Genomic DNA, 22,982 nt, shown 5'->3' on the forward strand with positions numbered 1-22,982 from the left:
CAAATAGGCACCCGGCATAGTATTGGGCCAATCTATACTCACCATTGGGCGGCCAGGAAACCAGCCTGTGAATGGACGGTGGTCTGAATTCATTGTGGACCGGCGGTGGTATAACTTGGGTACTAATTGAAAGCGATCGCTCAATAGCACCAATCTCCCCACAAAATAGTTCTTAGTAAGGAATGTGCCAAGAAAAAACAAACAAGGCGCGATCTTCGATGCGTGCGAGCCGGCCGATTTGTCTAGAAATGCTGTGACTGGATTATACGCTGCAGAGCCACCAGGATCCAGGGTGCTCGTGGAATACGGTACGGGTTTTTAATAGTAGACAAAAATCAGGCAGGAAGAAAAAAAGATACAGGCGTGCGGAATTTGGGTATAGCTCAAGGCAACAGAACGGGCAGGAGGAATATATACTGTTTTGCAGATTTCCAGCTTGCCCTCACTCCCGTTTTCAGCATAGACCTGCGTGCAAACACGGGATTCCGCACAGAAGAGTCGTCCAAGCGAAAGCGCACATCGAAAACCCCGCCCGCACTCATAAATAATATCGCGGATTTATCTCGTTTTTTCGAAAAAAAATCCACGAATTTCCTGACAACACCAGCATTTTTTCGCTCTTTCCCGCCCTCCCCATTTTTGCTGCCTGTACATGCCCGCCAATAGGTCGTGCTGCCAACACCGAGAAAGTGGTTGCTGTACTCTGACGTCTCAGGATTTGCTGCCGTGCCAGCACCGAGATACGCAGGCTTCGTGGACCCAGTCGCCTCTATTTTTCACTTCTATGAGGTCTCCTCCCTGCGCTCCCTTCCCCTTCCCCTCCCCCAAAATGCGCAACCTCTTGCTTGCCAAATAGTGTACGGCCAGATGTTTTTCCGCACCTGCCCTTTGGCGGCAGAGAGGTGGAGCTCCCTCGGAGTCCACCTGCCCGCATTGCTGCAGCCTTGCCAAGAAGTTCTGTAATTGCAGCATCTGGAAAACGCACATCATGTTCCGCTCCCCCGCCTCGCTAGCAGGCGAATGGTCCCAGCAAATTGCATGCAGGCAGTGCTGTGAATCATGCGTGATCTCGGCCAAATAACCCATAGGACCAAACAAACGCCAGCTTCAGGCTAAACTCAGAAGCATCGCGTGTGCGGGGATCACTACACGCCATTATTCCATTCTAGACGTATTGACAAGATGTCATCCTCACCCGACACCTCACAGTCCCTGTCGCTCTACCGAGCAGCAATCAGCAGCCCGGCGACCGATAGCCGGACAAAAGCAGCGTGTTTGGCAAAGATCTGCTCGGTGCTCGACAACGACCCGGCAATTCGTTCGTTCGACACGACCAGGCCCAAAAATAAACGCACCGTCACGTCTTTGCAGCTCTGGAGGCTGCTAGTTGATCGCGCGACCGCCTACAAGGACACTGCAGAATCTTGGCGGCAGCTTGGCGATGCACAGAGTGCTATTTTTAACGCCGAGCGCTCAGTCGTTTTGTTTGAGAGCATGCTGGAGGCGAATGCTGGCGAGGGCATTGGGAGGGCGGAGCGGGTGGGTGCCATTGACACGCTGCTTCTGGCCCTTGGTGATTGGATTGTCCTCGAGCAGTCGGCAGGTAGGAGAAACAAAGCCGAAAAGCTGCTGCCGCAAAGGGTCGAGAAATGGATGAAGCAGCGCGACGCAATTTAAAGACATAGTCGAGCTTGGGCGTTGTATTTTTTTTTTTTTGCAAACGCCAGATGTTCATGACCAATCTATGAAGTCTATTGCTTTGCAGCGTCATCATATATGATGCGGCAGGGCGGCACCCACTCGTCAAACTTTTTGTTCCAGCCCTTGAAGTGCATGTAATAGTACAGTCCGAACCTCGCCTCGTTGCAGACAAAATCGACATCAGTGATCTGCGCCTGGTACACATTGCCGTCCCGCCCGTCAAACACCTTGACCTGATCCTTGAAGGCTCAGCAAATACGGCTGGATGCACCCGAATGCTGCATGGCTGGCGCGTGGAATGGGCGCGTGGAAAAAGTCGTCGAGCTCGAGCTGCGGCATGTCCGCTGCGGTCGGCGCGTCCCCCAGCACCGGCGAGTCCGGGTAGATCTGCCGCAGCCGCACGATCTCGTTGACGCCGCTGCTGGCCAGCTTCTCTTTTGTTTCCACAAGTGCTGATCGTGATGGCGCCAAAAAACGCCATTCGTAATATGCCAGTGCGCGCCGGATGGCTGGGTCGGCCAGCATACGTGGCGTCCGGTCGAGCCACAGGGCAAACGGCGCCTTTGTCGGATCAAACAGCGCCAGGTCCTGGCCCAGACACTGCGAGAACGACGAGTCCTCAAAGTACCGCACCTGGTACCGCCTGGAGCCGTCCTCGCCGTCCAGGTGGTCGACAATGACCCCCGGCCACCAGTACTCGATCGATCCGTCGAGCGGATCAACAAACACCGGCGTGCCAATGGCGAATTCGGCAAACATCTCGGCTGGTGCCGCGGCTAATGGCCCCAGAGGGCCAGCGTAGATCGTGGCCACCTTCTTCTCCTGGGCCTGTTTCCGCCGCTTCCGCTCGCCTGCCGACTCACTGTCGCTGGCCGTTGCGCTGCCAGCTTTGTCCTTTTTGCCCACACGCCGCCTGCCAGTCTTGCTTTTCAGGACCTTGCGGTCCGGCCACGCGAACGCCGTAGAGCAGCTGGTGGCGGGCGCACCGGTTGCAGCAGATACTAGGCACGGCCTTGCGTTTTTTCTTCGGCTTGAGCATCTCGGCCGCCCGTGCCTGCCAGACGCTCTCAGCAACCGGCGGGCCGTCGTACTCCTCGCCGCAGCACGTGCAGTAGACGATAGCCGGGTCGGTGCTGCGCCCAATCATGCTCTTGTGGCCGTTCATGCAGCTGGCTGGGGTCACCGATCGCCGGCCCTTGTTGCGTGTGCGCAGCCGGATATCGTCGCTGCCGCCGGGCGTCGACGGGTGCGACTCTGTGTCGGTCGATGCCTGCGACCGGTATTCGACGATTCCGCCGACAGGCCGAGCCTCTGTTGCTGTTGCGCGCGTACCAGCCGCGCGAGTATTTTTCGCAGGTGGCGCACAGGCACTCGCAGTTGTTTTCGCCAAAGTAGCTGCTGCCATAGTGCGTTGTGATCTCCTCGCCGGGCTCAATGGTCCGGAGCGCCTGGAAAGCAGATGGCGTCGGAGCCCAGAGCTGTGAACCGACAGTTTGAGTCGCAGTCGTGGTTGACGAACCGGGCCGGGCCCAGAAACAGACACATGCTCTTCTTCTTGCTCCACCACATCACGCTAAAGTCTGCGCGCTCGCGCTCCAGCCGCCCAATCTCGTGCTCGCTCAGCTTGGCGACGCTGCCCGAGCACAGGTTTATCACCATGCCCAGCGTGTACTGCTTGGTGGCCACAATCTTGGCCTCGCTCTTGCCCGTCACAACCTTGTACCGGTCGGTCTGCCCAATCTCGTACCCGGCCTCGGGCAGGTACATGGAGAAGTACCGTGCTGCGTGCAGCCGAAAGTCTTCAAGGCGGAGCGCAGACTTGTGCCGCAGAAAGGAGGCAATGTATTCGTCTTTCAGCAGCTCCCCGAGGGCCTCGGCCAGCGTCATTTCGGCTGCCGCCAACTTTTGCACCAGGTCCAAGACGCTAGGCTGGTGAATTCGCGCTCGCCGGTGTCGCGGAAACATTTTGCGCGTGTCGAACCATCAGTCCCACTTGATCCAGCAGCACGTCGTTAAGCAGGTCGTCGTATTTGGAGAGCGTCAGCGCGTCCATGGTTGAGACTGAGGAGCACAGTTGGCTTGCCATTACTGAATAATAGAATAGGGCAGGAGGGGCTATTAGCAGGAAATGGAGACGAAACGGGGAGCAGTAGAGAAGCTATTCGGATAGAGCATCAAAAGCAGTTAATATGTTAATGCGGCTCTGCGAAGGACAGGCGCAACGGTTCCGTATTTCCCGATCACAAGATTAGAGCCGGCCGGCCGCGATTGGCTGTGCAGGCCAGCGTGGAGGTTAAAGTTGTCCCATTTCCATTGCGCATGGAGGGATCGGTACTGGCAAAGATTTCTATTATATTTTTACCATTAAAACTCCAAAAGACATATTCAGTTTCCATCCCCCTCGCCTTTCCCTCCCTTTATTTCTCCCTGCATACGCTATTTTTCGCTCGCTAACCTACGCGATGAAGGCATATAATAACGCCAAAAAGGAGAATCGTGGCCAAGCTTTCCGCCGAAGACCAGTGGCTGGATAGATATCAAACAGTTTCAGTGACGAAATCTACTACTCTGACCACTACCACGACGACCAGTTCGAATACCGGCATGTGTCGATACCCGAGGGCCTGCGGAAATACCTGCCGAAGCCGCCGCGGCTGATGAGCGAGGACGAGTGGCGAGCCCTGGGCGTGCGCCAGTCGCCTGGCTGGGAGCACTATATGGTTCACGGTATGTTTTCTTTTGTCCTTGCAGGAATAGTATATGTGGACAGTTTCGATAAAGCTAATGAATCTACGTTCTGTAGTCCCGGAGCCGCATGTGCTGCTTTTCAAGCGCGAAAAGGACTACCAGCAGAAATACCCGAATGGCAAGCCGTCGGTGCTGCGCTAGAATATGTGGTGGGTGACAAGACCTTTTCAGCTTCATAATTTTCTTTTTTTGTTTTCCTGTACTCGCCATTATTTTTTGAAAAACAGCCCCCAAAAACTATACATCTTCGCTACATAATCGCACTGTCGCTGGGTAGAGCTCAGTTTGCTGATGGGCACTATTACCAAGATGCTGCTGGCTTCTCGGCAGGAGAAATAGGAGTCAGCGCATGCGATCCACTCGACGGTGATTAGCAGGCAGGAATAGTGAGAGCATGAAGTGGTCTGCATGCTAGTCTAAAATTAATGGTCCAGCCTGTGTTCAGTGCCCTGACAGGCGTCCAGGTCTTGGCTTATATCCACTTCCCTGAGCAGTGCTTTACTCGGCAAACGCCTGATTCGGAAATTTTCTCGGGTTCCCCAACTTTCGATGCTGAAATAAGCAAGCGCCATTAATCTCTTGCCCAGAATGGTGGGTAACACCGCCTGTGCGTTGAGCGAGTAAGAAGCCAGGGCTTGTGAAAATGAACATTGTCGGTATCGACAGTATAAATAGGCATCGTCATGTCTGAAGAGGTCAGGTGATAAATGGAAAAAAAAAAAAAAGTCGTCTCTTCTCATGCCCCCCTGCTAGTAACCCATTACTAATGCTGTTGAATTTCGTGCTCACGCTTACCTGCATCGTGCTTACTGAGGTTCTGGTCAGCAACGCGTCGCACGCACGGCGCGACTCGGTGGAGGCGTCGTTTCTCTGAATCGCCTAGCAACCTCTTGTACAAATACCATTAAATAAACATCGCAATCAATTAAACGGGTCCTCCGAGCCCTTCAGGATCTTCTGGATCACAGTAACGTAGTCCATGCAGTGCCAGTACTGCTGCATTCCCTCGAGCACACGCACCATGCACGACAGGTTCTCGTAGGCCTTGCCGAGGCGCGAGGCCCTGATCTTGATGGTCGCCCGCTTCTCGGCGCCTTGGCGGGTGGGCGGCGGCGGCGCGGCATTTGACAGCTGCACCGCGGTGGCCAGCATAAAGGCCGAGTTGCTGACGGACGCCGACAGTGGGCGGATCTTGTCGGTGGGCCGGCTGAGTCCGGGCGAAATGCCCAGCACTTCCTCGGCCTCCTTGCCCAGGCCGCCGTCGCGGTCCTACAGGGCTGATTTCAGGCGTGGCCGAGGTGCTGTGGGCGCGGCCCGGATGCTCGGAAGCACCCGTCGCTTTCGCGCAGCATGCGCTTGATGTGGCCGACCTGCACCTGGGCCACCAGAAAAATCCACCACGCCGTCGATGGCTGCAGCCGCATGTACAGGTCGGGGTCAGGACAGAATCGGGTTGTCGGTGCCCGGCCCCGAACCCGGAGCATTGAATGGTGACGAAGTCTGCGTGTTGGCATCGCTTGCTAGGTCCTGCATGACATCCGAGGCGGGCCCGCCCAGCAGCACGAATTTCGGGTGGCGGCCGCGGAGCACCGACGCCAGCTGCTCGGCCGTCGACACGCAGCTCTCCCAGGCAATATTGGCCATGTCGTGCAGGTCGCGTAATACGCTATTTGGGGTATTGCGGGGTTGCGGGTTGCTCGGCCCCGCGTTGGCCGCATGGGTGCCGAGGTGGTCGGAGCTGGCCTCAATGAAATCGTCCAGCATGCCGTGGCCGCCGCTCAGCGACTGCGCCGACGGGTAGCTCATCGGGCTGCCCATCAGGACTGCTGTAGACCGACGAGTTGCTGTTCATCAGCGGAGTCATGACGCTGTTCAGCGCACCAATGCCGAACTCGGCCAGGCTGTCGCTGCCGTTGCCGCCCAGCAGACCCATCGCTGCAGCGGCCGTGGCCGGCGACAGAGACGAGGCGGGGCCGGCCGGAAAATGGCCAAACTCAGGGCGAGCCCACCAGTCCCAGGCCATTGGACAGCCATGGGCGATCGGCGGGCTGTGCCCAGCGCCGCTTGATCCTGCTGCTGCTTTGATGTACCGTGACAGGTCTGTAAACAGCTGCAGAATAACACCATGCGACATGATGATGGCGGCATGGGCTGCAATCAGATAGTAGTAGTACTGGTGGCGGTACTGGCGGTTGTATAGATCCAATGGAACGCGGATTCAGGACCTCGGTAAACCGCAGCAGGATCGAGTCGAGCCACTTGTTCAGCTGCAGATGCAGCCACGACCACTGCGCCTTGACCTTGGCCAGCCGCTCGACCCACGACTGCACCTGCTTGGCACGCTTTAGGTACGGGTAGTCCTCTTCAATAAAGATGGGCTCGGCAAAGAAAAACGACCGCGACGCTAATGACCGCAGGCTGTTGAGCCGCCGCAGGTGGTCGCAGAACTTCCACCATCAGGCGCTCCAGGTAGAATGCGCTGGCATGGAACTTCCACGGCGGCTGGCAGCTGTGCAGACCGTTGCAGCGCCGCACCGGCTCGCTGTCCAGGGGCGCCGGCTCGCTCGCCATCATGTCGTCGATGCTCATCAGCGACTCGCTCATCCACTCCTCGTCGCTGCACGGCAGCCGCACGCAGTACGAGTCGGGCGGGATCTCCAGCGGCACATTCATCACGTTGGCCGTGAAGTAGTCGACAAACACCAGGAACCACCAGACCCGCCGCCGCGTCTCCTGCGCCACCAGCTCACCCACTGTCTTGGGACACGCGCACGTGAGCGGTCCGCCCCGCACCCGATCGAAGCTGCCATTGAATGACATCATCGGATTCGACGGCGTGAACGGTGCGTCCAGGTGCTGGAACCCCATGGTGCGCGCAGTAGCACACCGCCTTGACCAGATACATGCGCGACTTGAGCATGTTGCCCTGGCCCATAAAGTATACCAGACAGAAACAGCATCGCGTGGACCGCGTCGTTGGTGCTCAGGTCGCCGTGGTTCAGCTGCACGCTGGCCAAGCCGCATGCAACAATCGCGTGCCGATCGCCATTCAGGAACGCCATGCCGTTTCAGCGCATGAAGGCTCGGCCGCCGTGAGTACCGGCTTGCCACTGCCATCATCGCATACACTAGCACTGGCTCCACCGAACCGCACGCGAGCCGCCGCCTGAAGCTGGCCTCATGCAATGTCTGCCCGCCCATGTAAAAGTACTCAAACACCCCGTTCACGTGCTCGTCCAGCTCTGCCTGTGGTGGCAGCGGGTACGACATCGGGTCGTAGACCGGCCGCCCGAAGCTGTCGTTCTCGCGTGTGTTCAGTGCCCCCAGCACCTGCTCCTCGTCGTCCATATCACGCGACCAGTTCCCGCTCTCATGCCGCTTGGCTGCCGCCTCTGCTGCAGACACCGGTCGCGTCGCGCGTGCGCTTACGGCTCGATCCATTGGCAGCTGGCAGCGAGGGCGGCGGCATCGAACCGATCCGAGCCGGCTGCTCCTGCGGTGCTGGGATGTTGGCCATCATCGTCTGCGTCGAGAACTGCTGCATGGCCGCCACTGCAGCAAACAGCCCCGGGTGCTGGTTGGCCGTGGGCGAGACCACCGGCGACGTGTGGGCAAATGCATTGCTGGGCGATGGCAGAATCCCTGCCAATGTTCACCGGCGACGCAATCCCCGTGCCTAGCGACGAGAAAATGCTGCCGTCAATCGATGCTGCAGATTGCTGCCGGATCTGATGCGGGACATGCATACGTGCCTCAGGCTCCTGTGTCTGAGCCGCTGCACCATTGGTTGGCGGCGAGGTCATGGCACTGATCATTTGCTCCACCTCGCCCGACGTCGACGACAGCGGGCCAAAGAACGGCGGGTACCCCAGCAGGCTCAGCGGTTCGCTGTGCTTGGCCTCGTTCTTGACCGCTGCCGGCGGCGGCTGTGAGCTGACCAGCCATGCGCTGTCGTAGTTCGCCGGGGCCTTCGCTGCTGGTTGGCAGCTGCGGTGTCGATGATTTCTTGCCGTGCCGCCCGCGCTTCCGCATTGCCCGGTACTCGCATGTCAGCCCGCGCTTCACGCACGAATTGCACTGTGGCCGGGCCCCGTCACACCGTGAACCGTCTTTTGCGGCATACCTCGCACGCATGGAACACCCGCCCGTCTTTGCACAGCACCCGGTCCTTTTCCGACACTGCCTGCATGTGCTCTGGACTGTTCTGTGCTCATTGGACTCATTCAAAAGGGGAAAAAGATACGCTGGAAATATGGAGTATTAACTAAAAGTACTACGGAATAGAGAAAAAAAATGCCGAGGCGAGGATAAAAAAGAGCCAACTGAATAATGCAGTTCGATCGCTTCTACCCAATTTTTTCCCGCTAGCTTGACCCTCTCTGCAATGCGGGTGGTGAGGAGCTGAGGCACCTAAATTTACCGCGGATCCTCTCCATTTTTTCTTGCTCACTTGCTCTGTTGCGGATATTTCTGCACTTGTCGCTCGCTTTTTATCTTTGAACTATGTTAAAAGCACGTTTTGGACATAATTTCCTCTATATATCCGTGCTATCTTGTCACAAAAGGGTGTGCCAGGAAGGGTACACGGTGGAGACTATTTTGTCTGCGCGAATTATTTGTTTTTTTTTATTCGGCGCACTAGCGTGATATATCGCTGATACACATTTCATGCACACATTGTTGCCCGCATTATTCGCTGCTGGGGCCACAATCGGCTGCCGCTTTTTGTTATTGCCGGCCGCTGCTGGCCATTGCCCGCATCATGGCCTTTGCCTCCTCGACCTGCTGCACGCCCGCGCCGCTCTCGACCACCTCAGCCAGATACTGCCTGGCCGCGCTAGTGTTCCCCCGTGCTTGCTCAAAGTCGGCCAAAAACAAGCAGGCTGTGGCCAACTCATCCGGCCGCTGGGCGCTGGAGTTCTCATACGCCAGCTGATAGTAGTAGGCCGCCGACTTGCGGTCCTCGGTCTGGACGTACAGTTTGGCCAGCCTAGATATCGACAATAGCTCGTCCTCCGAGGTGCCGATCAGTGCGCGCTTGTAGCAGTCGATGGCCCTGACCGCCTGCCCCGACTGCTCGTAGCAGTTGGCCAGCGCCCGCCACATGCGCGAGTCATACGGCCTTAGGGCCGCTGCTCGCATGTAGTAGTTGATCGCATAGTGCGGCATCTTCAAAAGCTCGTACGTCTGCCCCAGCCCGTGCCACGCGCGGTAGTCGCGCTCATCGACATCCACTGCGTGGCGGTACGCGTCCACCGCCGCCGCCGTGTTCTTCATCTCCATGTACTCGTGGCCCATCAGTGTCCACGCTGCCAGATAGTTCCGGTCCAGCTGCAGCGCGCGCTGGAAATATCCGACCGCCTTCTCGTTCTCGCGCCGCAGGCTGTAGTAGTTACCTATCACGCAGCAGGTTTCCGGCCGGAACCGGTCCAGCGCTGCGCAGCGGTGCGCCAGTGAGCCGAGCCGCGCCTTGTCCTCCATCACGTACAGGATGTTCGAGTGGATGTCGCTCAGATCGAGCCGGTACGGGTCGACCTGCTGCAGCTCGCCGAACACCTGGCTGGCCTGCTCAAAGTCCCGCTGGTTGTAGTACCGCACCGCGCGCAGGCCCAGCACAAACAAGCTCTGCGGGATCACCCGTTCCAGCGCTTGGTAGTGCATGTCGAACTCGACGGTTCCGGCCGAGAACAGATCAAGCAGCAGGTGTGACAGGAACGCGTGCCGCATCCACCCGCTCGGCAGCTCACTGCTGAGCTTTTCCAGAGGCTGCCGCACATCCACACATGACTCGAGCAGCAGCCAGCAGCTCCAGTTGTACTCGAACTGGTGCAGCGACTGCAGACACATTGCGCGCGCCATCTCCTTCTGCCCCTGCTGCTTGTACACGGCTGCCAGCAAGTACATGCCGAATGCGTCCAAATCCAAGTCCTGCTGGGACAATTTCCAGCTCCTCTCTGATCTCAAGCAGGTCACTGTCTGCCGTATTCTCCTCGTGTATCCTAACTGCCGACGATTGGCTCGCTGTGGACTGGCGCAGGCTGCCGCTCGTGGTTCAGAAACCGCGAGTACAACCGCAGGAACCGCGCTCGCGGTCCCCGGCAGTCTTGCAGGTAAAACTGCACTCGCTCAAACTCGCGTGTGTCAAACAGGCATTTTGCCAGCGACAGCCTGTCTGCATCCACTGTGTCCTGCTGTGCCCACCGCTTGCTGCTGCTCTGTCGGCTCCGCAACACTGGCCGGTGTTGCTGGTGTCTCTGACGCAGGCAGGCTGCACAGCTGCTCGGCCGCCCATTTGGCCGACACCAGCAGCCCACGCAAGGAACATTCAGACACTGCCTGCCGCAGCTGCTGGCGTAATGTGTTCAAGTCGTTGTCCATAGTTGGAAAAAAAATACAAAGAAACCAGGACATTTCGAAATTGGCTAGTGTATTTTTGCAGTTCCAAACAGGACTGACCAAAGCCAACAGCAGGCGCTGGGGCCAGATCTAATCGGCGTGATTTAACTGCCCGCTGCGCAATGAAGTGCGGTGACATCACAGCTGCATTTGCTCAAGCTGAAACCACGGTGCCAGGTTCTACATTGCTCGACACCAGCACATCAGCTGCATATATGCCTGGATACACACATGCCCTGTGGTGACTCAGCATTGCCGCAAGCCGCAGTCGAGACTGGGCAAAATCATAAATCAAGCGAAACACGCTTGTGCAGAACAGTGCAGCGTGACATTGGCCAGTGCTCTGGCCGCAGCCTCTTCCGTGCGCATTCGACATCTGCCAGCAGTTGTGAGTAATATCGCAGCCTGCTGGCACCTAGACGGGCTGGCTGGGAGACATGAAAAGAAAAAACCTATAAAACGACACTCGTCAGCGGGGGCCATCGCTTTCTGTTGTCGCTTGTTTCACACATCCAAAGCTATCTGCACCACGAGGGCACTTTGATACGCATTCACTCTGTCTGTCTTTAGTTCCATGCGCCTTTTCACACTTTGCAGCAGAACAGCACTTCTTTTCTCTACATATACCACTGTCGTTTTAACCTAGCTATTGCCTCTTACTGCCAGCCCTACACAAACCATGGATAGCAAGCTGGGATTCCGGATATCAGGGTCTGCGACCTGCCAAGAACAAGTACTCGATAGACACCGCCGTCTTTGATGCCTTGGTCGACAATGCCAGCGGCCTATCGGTCAACGACAGCGAGCAGAAGCGCAGCATAGCAAGCATGCTTGCTGATACCAAGGACAATGAGCTTGGCTCGCTTGTCACTTTGGTCAGCGACCGACTGGCCGAGGGTCGTGGCGAGGCCATCCTGGAGGTCAACAACGACGAGGGTCTTGCTGCCGACCTCATCACGGTTGGCCTCAAGCGTGTGGTCCAGGATGAGCGCGTCAGTGCTCTCTGCCAGCTGCTGTATGACAGCCGTGCCGCTACTGAGACACCGTCCAGCAAGTTCTCTCGCGATCATCGACGCTACCACGGCACGCAGAGCGCGTGCTGCCACCAGCCAGTCGCCGACTCCCGGCGTCAGCAAGGCGCATACGCTGTCGTTCCTGATTCGGCACAAGCCAGCCAATGTTGAGGAGATGCTTGAGGTGCGCATAGCTGTGGCGGGCAATGTCGATGCGGGGAAGAGCACCATGCTAGGCGTACTGACCCAGGGCAGCCTGGATGATGGCCGTGGGAAGGCACGAGTAGCGCTGTTCCGCCACAAGCACGAGATAGAGAGCGGACGCACGTCGTCGGTGGGAATGGAGATCCTGGGCTACGATACCGAGTCGGGTCGGCCTATCCGCCACACCAACAAGCACCACAAGGCCGGCTGGGACGAAGTGTGCCGCAAATCGTCCAAGCTGATCTCGTTCCTGGACTTGGCCGGCCACGAGAAGTACCTGAAGACCACAGTGTTTGGAATGGCTGGGGGTGCGCCCGACTTTGTCATGCTGATGGTCGCTGCCAACGCAGGGCTGACTGGCATGGCCAAGGAGCACTTGGGCCTGGCACTGGCCCTCAATGTCCCAGTGTTCGTCGTCATCACCAAGATCGATATGTGCCCGCCGCTGATCCTCGACTCGACCTTGCGCCAGCTCACAAAGGTGCTGCGCAGTACTGGGTGCCGCAAGGTGCCCATTGCAGTGCGAGACCATGCGTCGGTGATTTCGACAGCGGCAAAGTTTGTCAACCAGCGCATCTGCCCGATCTTCCAGATCAGTAACGTCACCGGCGAGGGCGTCGACTGTCTGTCCACCTTCCTCAACGTGCTGCCGCTCAACCAGCGGCACCAGGCAATCGGGCCCAACGACGAGTTCCGCTTTGAAATCAACGAGACCTTCTCCGTCCCCTTCGTCGGCACTGTGGTGGCTGGCGTGGTCAGCTCCGGCAAGGTCTCTACCGGAGACTCTGTCTGGCTCGGCCCAGACAGCCTCGGCCACTTTGTGCCTGCTACAATAAAGTCGATCCAGCGCAAGCGCGCCAATGTCGACACGGCCTACGCTGGCCAGAGCGCCTCGTTCGGGTTCAAGAAGATCAAGCGCTCGCAGGTGCGCAAGGGGATGGTTCTGCTGGAAAAGTCCTCGGCCCAGGAGCCCTCTGCATCGTGCACATTCGAGGCAGAGGTGGTGGTTCTCTACCATTCGACAACCATTGCATCGCGCTACCAGGCCATGCTGCACTGCGGGTCTGTGCGTCAGACTGCACGCGTGCTGTCCATTGAGCAGAAGGACAACGACACCGGCACACTGCGCACCGGCGATCGCGCCACAGTTATGTTCCAGTTCATAAAGTTCCCCGAGTACCTGGTGCCCGGTGCCCGGTTGATCTTCCGCGAGGGCCGCACCAAGGGCGTGGGCAAGGTCACCAAGATCCTGAGCAAGGCTGAGGAGCAGGCGGTGATCCATCGCATCACCAATGGGACCATGGTCCTGGACCCACGCGAAATGAAGGCCAAGTCCGAGGCTATCCGCCACGGCGTGTCGCTGAACACTGCCGAGAAACCCCTCGAGCACAAGGTTGCCGCCAAAGGGCTAGCACCACTGACGCTGGTTCCAGCCAGGCTCTCTTTCAGGCATTTACAGACTTTTATTTAATGAATTGAACCTTGCATTTGATGATGCTCTGAATAACCGCTTCTGGCTCGACGACGGCATACGAGAGGTCGCTCCAGTGGTCCTTCAGACCGGCTGGGTTGGCGGCAACCACCACAAGTCGGGTTTTCTCGGGGAGCCCGAGCTCCTTGTACCTCTCGGTAATCGCATCTATTAGCTCCGGCCTCGTTGCATGGGGACCGAATAGTGCCGAACTTTGCACCACACTGTGCCCTGCCACCGGCGTCGTCGCCATGCTTGGACTCTCATCCATCAGCACCACTCTGCGGCGCTTGTTTAACGGACGGTGATGGCACAACAGGCGTGGTTGGTTCGGATGGCGATGCAATTACCAGAGATTCCTCAGGCTTGAGACGCGGGCCTCTGCTTCGCTCAGTGCCCTCCAAGCTCCAGTCCTCGTCTTCGTCGTCGTCGGGCTCACTGCTGCTGCTGCTGCTGTCACTATCCAGAGCCTGCCTTTCCAGACTGTGCCTCCATCTCCTGGCCGATTAAGGCCGATTTCTCTGGCGATACTCCAGCTGACCGTCGGCGGTCATTCTGGATCAGCTCTGTTACTGATGGGCCCTCAAGCAAGTCCTCTTCGCGCTTGCCAAAGTCGTTGAACAGAAGCTCCGCCGGCTGCACGAACCATGACGCCCAAGCACACAGGGTCCGGCCTCTGCACCTCGTCCGAAATCAGACACACAGAATCGCGACAGCAGCTTAGCCCGCAGCTTCTTCGCCTTTGCCAGTATGCCAGCCAGCGACACGCCCCATTCGGTCTCGGTCTCTTTATCTTCCAGCAGATGCCGGTTGGCCAGCGCGCACATATCCTCAGCATCCATCCTTGCCTTGATTGTGCTAGCTGAGCTCGGCAATCCACGACATCGATACGATGGGCGTGCCGCGTGCCATCGCACATAGCACCTTCAGCGTGCGGCCCAGCTTGCCCTGCCGAATACACACGTCGGCCAAGAGCGGGTTCTCGGTGACGCTGGCCCCGTTGATTTCTAGCTGCCGTGTAAGCCGGACGCGCTCCTCACCCTGCACACCGGTAATCGTTACAAACCGAACCTCCGCGCGTGGCTCTTCCTCCGGCCTCAGTAGTCTCGGCCTCGGTCATCTGTGCTGACGCTACAGCACTCTGGAGAGTCCCTCCTAGCCCGAGATTTCGATGCGACGACCGCCCGCTCATTCGTCCGAAGGCGCTTCTCTGGCTTCTTGGGGTCGTCATCGCCAATGGCCTTTGGCACAGGCTCGGGTTGAGGCTGGAATCCGGGCACGCCGCTTTGCTGGGGACTGGCGCGAATAGAGACCGGCTCGCCGCAGACCACGGTTACCAGGCATGTTCTTTAGCATTTCGCGCAGAGGCTTGTTGCGTGAGCTTGCTGCCGAGGAATCGCTCCCCTCGCCGCTACGCCGGTTGGTTGCTGCTGCTGGCTTATGTCTGGTGGTTAGGCGGCTAGTGCGTCGTGGTTTCACTGGCTGGCTGGCAGCAGCAGCCGCTGCCGCTGCTGTGCGGTGCTTGTCAACGTTGATCCAGTCAGCAGTGGCCGCATCCTTCTTGACCAGTGAAGGCGTCTTGCTGGTAGTGGGTGTTGGAGGGGGCGGCTTGATCTCAACTACAAGTTTGTCGTTTGCATGGCCTGTCTTCTCACGGTGTGGACCAGTGCTGTGCGTCTGTAGCAGGATGCTGGCCTGTGGCAAGGATGGCGACGAATCTGGCGATTCAATTGCGCCCCTCTTTTCTGGCAGCACAGCAGGCAAGGCGCTAGTCGATGCTGCCTTTGTCCGGGCCTTTGTTGGCGTGGTATCTGCAGTCGAATTATGCCGCGACTCAGCGCTGGCATTCCGCACATGGCCCGCGATTCTCCTTGTGCTCTGTATGCTAAACAGTTTGGGGAGCTCGTCAGGGAAATCCACATGAGCCGTCGATACCTGAAACACGTGCCAGGGGAGTTAGAGGCGACTGCGCAGCCATTGCCAACGTGTTCTGCATCCTTTGGGATGGCGATGCGCGCGGGAACAGAGGTACCGGCGGAGGAGGCATCGGAAAGCCAGCACTGCGGGCGCTGGATTGTAGCACCAGCGGGGCTCGCGATGGCCGTGGCGCTGTCCCCATTAGCGTCCTCTGTGTGCTGTGCATATGGATCGGACTAGACGACCCCGTCCCAAGCCGTCTGCCAGGCTTCTTCCCAGATGTCGCTGATGCCTTGCAAATGCCCCCGTCGCTGCGGCCGCTGTCGTCATTGCTGCTACTGTGCCTGTCTTCTTCAGCCACTGTCTTTTGGGTTGACGGCACGTCTACACCGATTCGCAGCCCGATGTTGGATGGTTCTGGCGGAGACAAAAAATACTGCGAAAAATCGCTGCTCATGGTCGTTTCTGCTGTCATCTGTATGTCGTTCTCGGGCTGTGTCAGCTCAGTCATCTGGGTTGCCGTAGAATGAATGGGCAGGTTGACAGAGTCGTACGGGTACCGCGGGATACTGCCGGATGCAGTCACAATTACGTGATCCGGCGCATACACCAGCGCTGGCGGCTCAGGCAAAAACTGTACCATCTGCGAGCCATCGAGCCGATTCTCAAAGGCAGCCAGCGAACTAACCGACGATACGCGGTGGCCAGCTGTTGTCGGTGGCACGCAGGAAGGCGAAGTCGGCTGGGTTGCCACATTGGGCTGCTCATTGTCATCGGTCGGCGGCTTATAGAGCGATGATTCAGGAATTGGCGATGATTCCATGCCGCCGCTCTCATCCAGGCTCGTCGCGAACACTTGCCTCGCTCGGGAGCTCCATGTCTGCATCTTCGTGCACGCACAGATTCTGAATCTCCAGGTCAACGCTGGGTGGTATTTGTGGCGGGGACGATGATGCAACAAAGGGCGGAGACATGTGGACGCCAATACTGGATAGCCCCACATCAACCAGCGAATGCTGAGTCATTGGTTCGGTATCCTGTGGGAGCGATTCCTCGTCAGAGTCGTACCTTATAGACTTGTCCAGATCTGGTGGAAACTCAAACATGTCGCTATTTTGCGATCCCATGAACATGTTTGAACCAGGTGACGGTTCGTTGACCCTGGCACTGGCTGACTGGGAGTCTTGCGCTAGAATTTGCCCAGAGAACAGTCCATTTTGGAGGCCCATACCGCTAGACCGAAGCACCGGCGAGCTCTGCAAATCCATGCTTGGTCTACGCTTCTCCCGGCGCAAGCCACGTCCATTGCCTCCTATGTTTCTTGACACACCACCAGTTGGTGTGCGCCATGGTGGTGGCGGCGACGACGGCAGCTGCGATGCGTCCAGTATTCGATACCAGAACGACGCGTTTCCAAAAGCGACCATCTTGCCATCATGCAGCACGTACTCTAGCTGCTTCTGGATACGCTGTCGCCGGCTCCCAAGGAACACACCAGCCTGGTCACCCCCACTGCCATTATTGCGCAATATATGTAGGCCATTGGTAATGTTTATTGACACACCATCGAGTCCCTGGACAGAGGGCAGTAGGTGGCTGATGCAGGTGTTCCCAGCAAACAGCTGGATCTCCTCTGCGTCCTGTCCGGCCAAGGCTGGACCCAACAGGGTACAGTGCTGCTTGCGGCAGGCTCGGAGGTGACAGCATATAGTTGCTATCTAGCACAGCTAGCGGGCTTGACATGAATTGCTCTGTGCCGTCGGACGACGGAGCTGGGCTTTGCATTTGCCCACCTCTGTCCCTTGCATTTGTGCTGTGTGTCGCCGACGTGCTGGTATTTGGTTGAGACCGCATCCCATTTCATAATCGACAAATGAGCGAGTAAAAAGAAACGAAAGTCAAGAGAAGAGAAAAAAAAGCCTAAACTGCAAAAAATAAAAGTCATCTATACAAACACCTCTCCAGATCGTCAGCCGCACGCTGGATCGCACAAAGAGTGGCGCTGCAGCAGCATTGCGGAACCGGTTTCTGACTGGCATCGCTGAACAGCTCCAGTGCCTTGGAGTAATCGACCTTGGTCTCGTGCTCGCCGGTCCCGTACAGCCCAGACAGACGCCGCATGGCTGGCCCACAGCCAAGGCTGGCAGCCTTGCGCAATAGCTTCCGTGCCGAGTGCGGACAGTAGGGCACATATCTGTCCAGGGGCAGATTGCTCAGGGACTCTCCGAGAGTGCACGCGGGCCAGCAGGTAGGCTCCGTAGGGGCAGTCCTCGGTTGCGTGGTCTGTGGCCTCCTTCAGGTACTTTATTCGCCATGCGGCTGTTTGGAACCACGCCCAGCTCGCCCTGCAGGTAGGCCACGGCCAGGCGGATCATGGCCACTGGATCCAGCAGCTGCGCAGCGCGCATGTAAAAGAGCCGCGACTTGATTATCTCGTCCTGGCTCTCAAACACTGAGGCTAGCTTGAGCGTTGCTGGTGGGTGCTCGAGGGTCGCTGCCCGGCATAGGTACTGGGTTGCCAGCTTCACATTCGGCTTGATACGTAGCCAGCCGTCGGCGTACCAGCATCCGATCGTGTACAGCGCTGGCGGGTAGTCCTGCTGCGTGGCTAGCCGCTTGACCCAGAATGTGGCGATGTCGGCCGGGCTGTCAGACGACTTGCTGTGGAAGAGCTTTGGCAGTATTGATGCCAGCGAACGTCGCGTCGGGGTACATGTGTCTTCTGCATGCGAAATCAGGCGCTGGACCAGTGGCCAGTACCTGCAGTCGGCCTTCTCGCCGACGTAGTCCATGCGGTTGCGCAAAATGTCGCAGCAGATATCCATGGTGTGCATCTCACTCCTGGACCGTTCGGCTATCTTGGCGTCCTGCGGCCTTCTGGCTGTTTCCCGTCATCATAGCAGCTGTCACTGTCATCTGCTGTTGATGTGGCTGCATCGTCGGTCTCGTCGGCTTCGTCCACCTGCTCATCCTCTTGCTCGTCACATTCGACGTGTGCGTAGTCTGTAGCGTCCTTGAATGTCTGGAGAAAGCACGCGTTGAGCGATTTGTAGTGGTCCTCGGTGTCATCAGTGGCGTCGGACTCTTCATCTTCTACTTCCTCGGCAATGGTAGCCAAGCATTCGGTGGACCGTGATGCCTCAGGGAGCTGATATAGCGATTGTGTAGGGTAGGGAATGGCCGACCGGCTCATGCAGTAGAGCCCAAGCGCAACCGAGCTCACATCGTGCAGCTCGAACGAGAACGAGCCAGGCGGACGCAGCCTGATCCCGCACAGGCTGTCTACAGACGTGCTGGTTAAAACGCTGGAGTCTAGCCTCTTGCTGCCACGTCAACATGCTAAAAACAGTAGGAAAATTGGATATCAGCAATGGACGACAAACATGAGCCTTGTTCGGCTCGTGTTATATCAGCTTGCCTCTTGGCCATCTCGGCGCTAGCATCTTCGTAACTCCTGCCTACCTTACCTAACCCTGACCAAACAGCTCGGCAGGTGGATGGGAAGAGGGTACAGATTTATTGCAATTGGAAAATAACGGGCCCGCATGGCCCACATTCCGCTGGATGTTACATAGCTACTTGCGACCCTTGCCCTTGCCCTTTGCCCTTGCCCTTCTTCTTTTTCTTGGACACGGCTTCCGATTCGTTGTCAGACATGTCCGAAATGGGGTCGACCTTCTCGTCCAGCACCTTGCGCGCCCGGATCCCTTCCTGCTCGTCGTCGGCCATTTCTCCAGCGCTTGTGGGGGTCATGCCGCTGCCGGGTGTGGGGCTGTCGAGCCGAGAGTGCAGGTTCTTGCGGAGCGGAGCATCGGCAACACTGGGGACGCCCAGTGCCTTCTGCTCGCTGACATCCTCCTTGTCATCAGCGTTCTCCTTTTCGTTCTCTGATTTTGTGTCCTCAGAATACGCAAACACGGCACCCAGCTCGCCGCGGATCATGGCAGTGATGATCACCGAGAGCGTGCACGCGGGCGACAGATACAGCAGCGCGGGCTGGGCTGCCTTGAACGTGTGCATGACAGTGATGGTGGTGGCGAGTCCAGCGACATAAGCGATCATGCAGGACGTGAAGTAAGGCGTCCGGGAACAGGAAGCCGTGGTGGCGACCGCCCAGCGCATCAGGCAGGTGCTTGTCCTTGGCGTAGCCGAGTCTGGCCAGGTAGCGGTGGCGGTCGAAGCGCAGGCACAGCGCAACAAAAATGCCGGGCACGACGATGTCGCCCAGACCCAGCATGGTGAACTTTAGAGCGCCATCTGCCGGAAGCAGCTCCTTGGGGAATACGACCTTGATTGGCGCGTCAAAGTTCTTGGCCACCGAAACCATGACTTCGGTGCCGAATACCCAGAAGATGTCGTAGGCGAACAGGCCGCCGAGCATGATCATGCCGCTCTTGAACGAGTCCAGGCGAATGAGGCCGATGGCCGAGAACGAGAACGCGAGGCCAAACAGGTTCGACACAATCCAGTTCTTTGACCAGAGGTAGAAGCCAGTGACCACCGCCGACGTGCCCAGCATTGCAATGTGCAGGTTGCTGAAGCGGAAGCTAAAGATCGACTTTGACTTGTGCACGATGTGGACGTGGTACAGCGGCAGCTTGACCTTGGCGACGCTCTTGACGACCTTGACGCTGACCTGCGAGAGCGCGGCAACGCCCATGATGGCAAAGTAGCCTGACAGCAGGACGTTGACCCAGTCCTTGTTCAGGATACTTGAACACCAGGTACATTGAGAACAGCGCCGCTGACCCGTAGACCGGGAACATGTACGCGTCCTCGGCTGAGACCGACTCGGTCTCGCTGTCGTCCTCGTCCTCGGAGTCGGAGAACTCTGCGAATTGCGGCCGCGCCTTCTTCTTGTAGCTGCTCTTCAGGCGGTCCAGCGAGTCAAACGAGCCAAAGTAAATTGGCGCCACGGCCATGGTCCCAATGACCGAATAGGCGAGAAGCAGTCCAGCGTCGACCATTGCGAATGGAGAGGGTAAATGATTTTAAAGCTGGAAAGAGAAAAGAGCCTGGTCTGAGCCAATCCGCGTTAGCCGTGTGTGTTTTATTGTCTGGCAGGTGCTGGCTGCTCGCCGCACAGAGTTACTGCATCGGCTATGCCATCAGGATCGGCCTGCTCGTGGTCAACCATAACACCGTCGGCCGAGTTCCAGTGCCGCAGCGGCCGGTTTTGTCGCGGCGAGCTGTGTGGAAACAGGGCAAATGCGGGCATGGCTCCAGCAAGCATGAGCTGGCTGTGGTACAAATCGACCTGTCCTACATGCAGGTCTGCCAGTTCGTATCCCGATGCTGCGCGAAATGCGCAGTATCTTGTGTCCGAGCTTCTGTAGTTTGCTCGGTGGTCGGTCGGCTCCAGTGCGAACCATGATATGGAAAGAGGGTTTGAAGGGTCTGGTATAGAGACGACAGCGGCGCCCAGGGAATGCTACCCATCCCTGCCATGTTGTAGATGGGCGCAGACATGGGGAGTGGTCACAACAAGGCAAATGCGATGGCTTGTTTAGCTGTGTGCATTTGGTTTCCATTCACCAAGTGCGCTGACGTATATTCACCTTAGAAGCAGTAGCCTAGAATACATCTGGTTGGTGTTGGAGCGGCTGGAGGTGCTACCAATACGCTGGGCAGTGGCCCTGCTGTGTATGTTGTGTTGGCAATCGTTGTGATCCAGCTCACATATCTCCATATGTGTGTGTATATGCCAAAGCTGCCCGGCTCACCACATGTTAGCCTGCCGTTTGCATCAGTGCCATAGCTCACCAGCCCAGCAATGTACGCCGTGCCATGCCTACGTATAACAGTGCCCTGCCCTGAGTCGCCAGAACATACATCAACGCCCTTGTTGTAGTTGTTGTTGGCGCAAATTGTCGGTCCATTGGCGCTCGAGTATCTTGCATCAATGGCTCTGCAATCAGCAGGAAACGATATATACACCTTGTTTGTCAACAGAGACGGTGCGAGGTCTTGCGCCGACCCGCCAGTGACTCTGAGACCCCAGCCATATATTTCCATCTGATATAGTGGCCAGACATTCGCCGTTGTATATTGGTGCCGGCTGCACCGCATCTGCAGCATATTCAAACGGGTTGGTCTTCAGAACTGCAATGTCGTTTTCCAGTGTGAATGTGTTGTAGTCAGGATGCACATACACCGCAGTTGCATGTGTTAGGCTCTGCTGCTTGGTGTTGACATTCCCGTAATATATCTCAATGGCACTTGCCTGGTGAAGGATTGGATCACGAGGCGGCATTACGCAGTGCGCGGCAGTGATGACAGTGGTTTGGTCGATTATTGTTCCACCACACAGCTCTGCCGATCTCTCTGAGAGCGCAATGATGCGAACAAAGAATGGCGCCTGGCCTTGGTCAACAGCTGTACCATTGGTTACGCGGATTACCGGCGAGCATAGCGATGGCCAGAAGAACACGAGAAATATGGATATACGAGCAAACATATCTAAAACAATAGCGCGAGGTAGGTGAGTAGAAGGTTAGTGGGTAGTAGACCAGTTCAATTTAAACTACACACACAAATGCCCCAAGTGCATATTAGCGCAGTGGTGGCTAAGGAACAGGTGGTGCAAGGCACACACATGCTTCCATGCAGCCTAGCTTGGAGGAGGCACATCGCATGCATGTAGTGGCTCTGCCAATGCGCAACCCAGCAGCAGAAGCAGGCAGAAGGACACGATAGGTGCAAGACACTCCTTGGCAATACCAGTGGTTCAGCTGAAAATGGATACGGGAATTGTGCTCACAGACGTGCTCACAGACGTGCTCACAAGCCATATGCTGTCAAGAAAGGTTCAATCATGACAGGGATTCGGGGATTCGGGGATTCGGGGATTCGGGGATTCGGGGATTCGGGGATTGGGGGTTCCAGCACCGTTTCCCAGCCTCAACACGGAGCCAGAAGGGTACATTGTAGGGCAGAACACTATTTGCTTCATGGGTATCTGCATGCACTTGTCTACAAGTCCATTCGCATTAATGGGGATATTCCATGTGACTGCTCATCTGAGCACTGCTCCTCTGTAGCGCGGGCGAGGGATGTCTCGTGTCGGTGCAAGCTATATCACCTATCCTTGTCACTTCCAGCTTCGGCTATTGTCAGCGGTTATATCTCTGCCAAGGACGATATCGCGCGGTTGTTCTGCCTTGCTAAATGCAATGGTATAGCAAGTGATATGTCTTCTTGGACCTGCATGGATTACATACTATTTCCTGCCTGCTATAAAATAATGTGCCGGGCTCGCAAACCATTCTTTCTGAAGGCTGGGTGATTGTCCTATTGTCTTTACAATTCTCACTCGCAGACACAAGCCAGCCACCAGAGGCTAAGACATAGTGCAATGTCCAAGCTTCTTGAAAACAGTGCAGACGTGCTTGAGACAGCTTCTGAGAGCGCGGATTTGAAGATGCTGGGCAGAGATAAATAACATTTCATATGTTGATTGCGATACCACACGCTGGCTTATTCGGTAGAGGACCTGGCGCAGCAATGGCACTTGAGGGACGCCTAAACAGAGG

The 22,982-nt window shown here is 57.1% G+C and overlaps 12 protein-coding genes across 12 annotated transcripts; 4 read left to right on the forward strand and 8 right to left on the reverse strand.

Annotated features, from left to right (window-relative positions):
- The first annotated feature begins 862 nt into the window (after positions 1-862).
- Positions 863-1,905, forward strand: DL89DRAFT_9584 (uncharacterized protein). The gene has a single exon (XM_040892294.1). The coding sequence runs from the start codon at positions 1,183-1,185 to the stop codon at positions 1,675-1,677; it is 495 nt and encodes a 164-aa protein (XP_040747294.1). The 5' UTR covers positions 863-1,182; the 3' UTR covers positions 1,678-1,905.
- DL89DRAFT_289726 (uncharacterized protein) lies at positions 1,752-3,754 on the reverse strand (the record flags this gene model as incomplete). The annotated part of the gene is made up of 6 exons (XM_040889991.1): positions 1,752-1,895; positions 1,927-2,637; positions 2,711-2,955; positions 2,990-3,149; positions 3,217-3,630; positions 3,683-3,754. 6 exons carry the CDS (start codon positions 3,752-3,754, stop codon positions 1,752-1,754), a joined length of 1,746 nt encoding a protein of 581 aa, XP_040747295.1.
- Positions 3,755-4,247: 493 nt separating this feature from the next.
- On the forward strand, positions 4,248-4,590 carry DL89DRAFT_219676 (cyclin-dependent kinases regulatory subunit 1; the record flags this gene model as incomplete). The annotated part of the gene is made up of 2 exons (XM_040884403.1): positions 4,248-4,428; positions 4,505-4,590. Coding segments are annotated over 2 exons (267 nt in total), but the record flags the coding sequence as incomplete, so codon positions are not given.
- A 780-nt stretch (positions 4,591-5,370) lies between these two features.
- Positions 5,371-8,638, reverse strand: DL89DRAFT_289728 (uncharacterized protein; the record flags this gene model as incomplete). Its single annotated transcript, XM_040889992.1, has 13 exons — positions 5,371-5,694; positions 5,723-5,804; positions 5,894-6,250; positions 6,288-6,634; positions 6,675-6,827; positions 6,862-7,305; positions 7,337-7,375; positions 7,419-7,451; positions 7,507-7,844; positions 7,879-8,072; positions 8,113-8,362; positions 8,388-8,526; positions 8,573-8,638. The coding sequence occupies 13 exons, from the start codon at positions 8,636-8,638 to the stop codon at positions 5,371-5,373; spliced, it is 2,766 nt and encodes a 921-aa protein (XP_040747297.1).
- Positions 8,639-9,177: 539 nt separating this feature from the next.
- DL89DRAFT_289729 (TPR-like protein) lies at positions 9,178-10,827 on the reverse strand (the record flags this gene model as incomplete). Its single annotated transcript, XM_040889993.1, has 3 exons — positions 9,178-10,380; positions 10,461-10,652; positions 10,681-10,827. 3 exons carry the CDS (start codon positions 10,825-10,827, stop codon positions 9,178-9,180), a joined length of 1,542 nt encoding a protein of 513 aa, XP_040747298.1.
- Positions 10,828-11,555: 728 nt separating this feature from the next.
- On the forward strand, positions 11,556-13,561 carry DL89DRAFT_264058 (P-loop containing nucleoside triphosphate hydrolase protein; the record flags this gene model as incomplete). The annotated part of the gene is made up of 18 exons (XM_040886085.1): positions 11,556-11,899; positions 11,937-11,957; positions 11,979-12,141; positions 12,163-12,192; positions 12,226-12,279; positions 12,301-12,553; positions 12,584-12,600; positions 12,622-12,705; positions 12,733-12,882; positions 12,910-12,924; positions 12,949-13,002; positions 13,030-13,068; positions 13,108-13,146; positions 13,168-13,209; positions 13,231-13,299; positions 13,321-13,365; positions 13,390-13,416; positions 13,438-13,561. Coding segments are annotated over 18 exons (1,542 nt in total), but the record flags the coding sequence as incomplete, so codon positions are not given.
- A 3,818-nt stretch (positions 13,562-17,379) lies between these two features.
- DL89DRAFT_9675 (uncharacterized protein) lies at positions 17,380-18,586 on the reverse strand. Its single transcript, XM_040892300.1, has one exon. The coding sequence runs from the start codon at positions 18,282-18,284 to the stop codon at positions 17,664-17,666; it is 621 nt and encodes a 206-aa protein (XP_040747300.1). The 5' UTR covers positions 18,285-18,586; the 3' UTR covers positions 17,380-17,663.
- A 431-nt stretch (positions 18,587-19,017) lies between these two features.
- On the reverse strand, positions 19,018-20,417 carry DL89DRAFT_253979 (uncharacterized protein; the record flags this gene model as incomplete). Its single annotated transcript, XM_040885232.1, has 3 exons — positions 19,018-19,455; positions 19,520-20,162; positions 20,200-20,417. 3 exons carry the CDS (start codon positions 20,415-20,417, stop codon positions 19,018-19,020), a joined length of 1,299 nt encoding a protein of 432 aa, XP_040747301.1.
- A 48-nt stretch (positions 20,418-20,465) lies between these two features.
- On the reverse strand, positions 20,466-21,016 carry DL89DRAFT_264062 (uncharacterized protein; the record flags this gene model as incomplete). The annotated part of the gene is made up of 1 exon (XM_040886086.1): positions 20,466-21,016. A coding segment is annotated over one exon (243 nt), but the record flags the coding sequence as incomplete, so codon positions are not given.
- On the reverse strand, positions 21,010-21,907 carry DL89DRAFT_253980 (trypsin-like serine protease; the record flags this gene model as incomplete). The annotated part of the gene is made up of 2 exons (XM_040885233.1): positions 21,010-21,356; positions 21,388-21,907. The coding sequence occupies 2 exons, from the start codon at positions 21,905-21,907 to the stop codon at positions 21,010-21,012; spliced, it is 867 nt and encodes a 288-aa protein (XP_040747303.1).
- On the reverse strand, positions 21,828-22,267 carry DL89DRAFT_264064 (uncharacterized protein). Its single transcript, XM_040886087.1, has one exon. The coding sequence runs from the start codon at positions 22,239-22,241 to the stop codon at positions 22,017-22,019; it is 225 nt and encodes a 74-aa protein (XP_040747304.1). The 5' UTR covers positions 22,242-22,267; the 3' UTR covers positions 21,828-22,016.
- Positions 22,086-22,915, forward strand: DL89DRAFT_9671 (uncharacterized protein). Its single transcript, XM_040892299.1, has one exon. The coding sequence runs from the start codon at positions 22,265-22,267 to the stop codon at positions 22,733-22,735; it is 471 nt and encodes a 156-aa protein (XP_040747305.1). The 5' UTR covers positions 22,086-22,264; the 3' UTR covers positions 22,736-22,915.
- Positions 22,916-22,982: the final 67 nt, after the last annotated feature.

Source organism: Linderina pennispora (assembly GCF_002104995.1).
Source record: "Linderina pennispora strain ATCC 12442 chromosome Unknown DL89scaffold_1, whole genome shotgun sequence".
Lineage (NCBI taxonomy): Eukaryota > Fungi > Kickxellomycota > Kickxellomycetes > Kickxellales > Kickxellaceae > Linderina > Linderina pennispora.

Excerpts from the sequence above, each read along its gene's own strand:
- DL89DRAFT_9584 (XM_040892294.1), top strand. The coding sequence starts at position 1,183 with ATGTCATCCTCACCCGACACCTCACAGTCCCTGTCGCTCTACCGAGCA.
- DL89DRAFT_9675 (XM_040892300.1), bottom strand. The coding sequence starts at position 18,284 with ATGCACACCATGGATATCTGCTGCGACATTTTGCGCAACCGCATGGAC.
- DL89DRAFT_264064 (XM_040886087.1), bottom strand. The coding sequence starts at position 22,241 with ATGGCTTGTGAGCACGTCTGTGAGCACGTCTGTGAGCACAATTCCCGT.
- DL89DRAFT_9671 (XM_040892299.1), top strand. The coding sequence starts at position 22,265 with ATGACAGGGATTCGGGGATTCGGGGATTCGGGGATTCGGGGATTCGGG.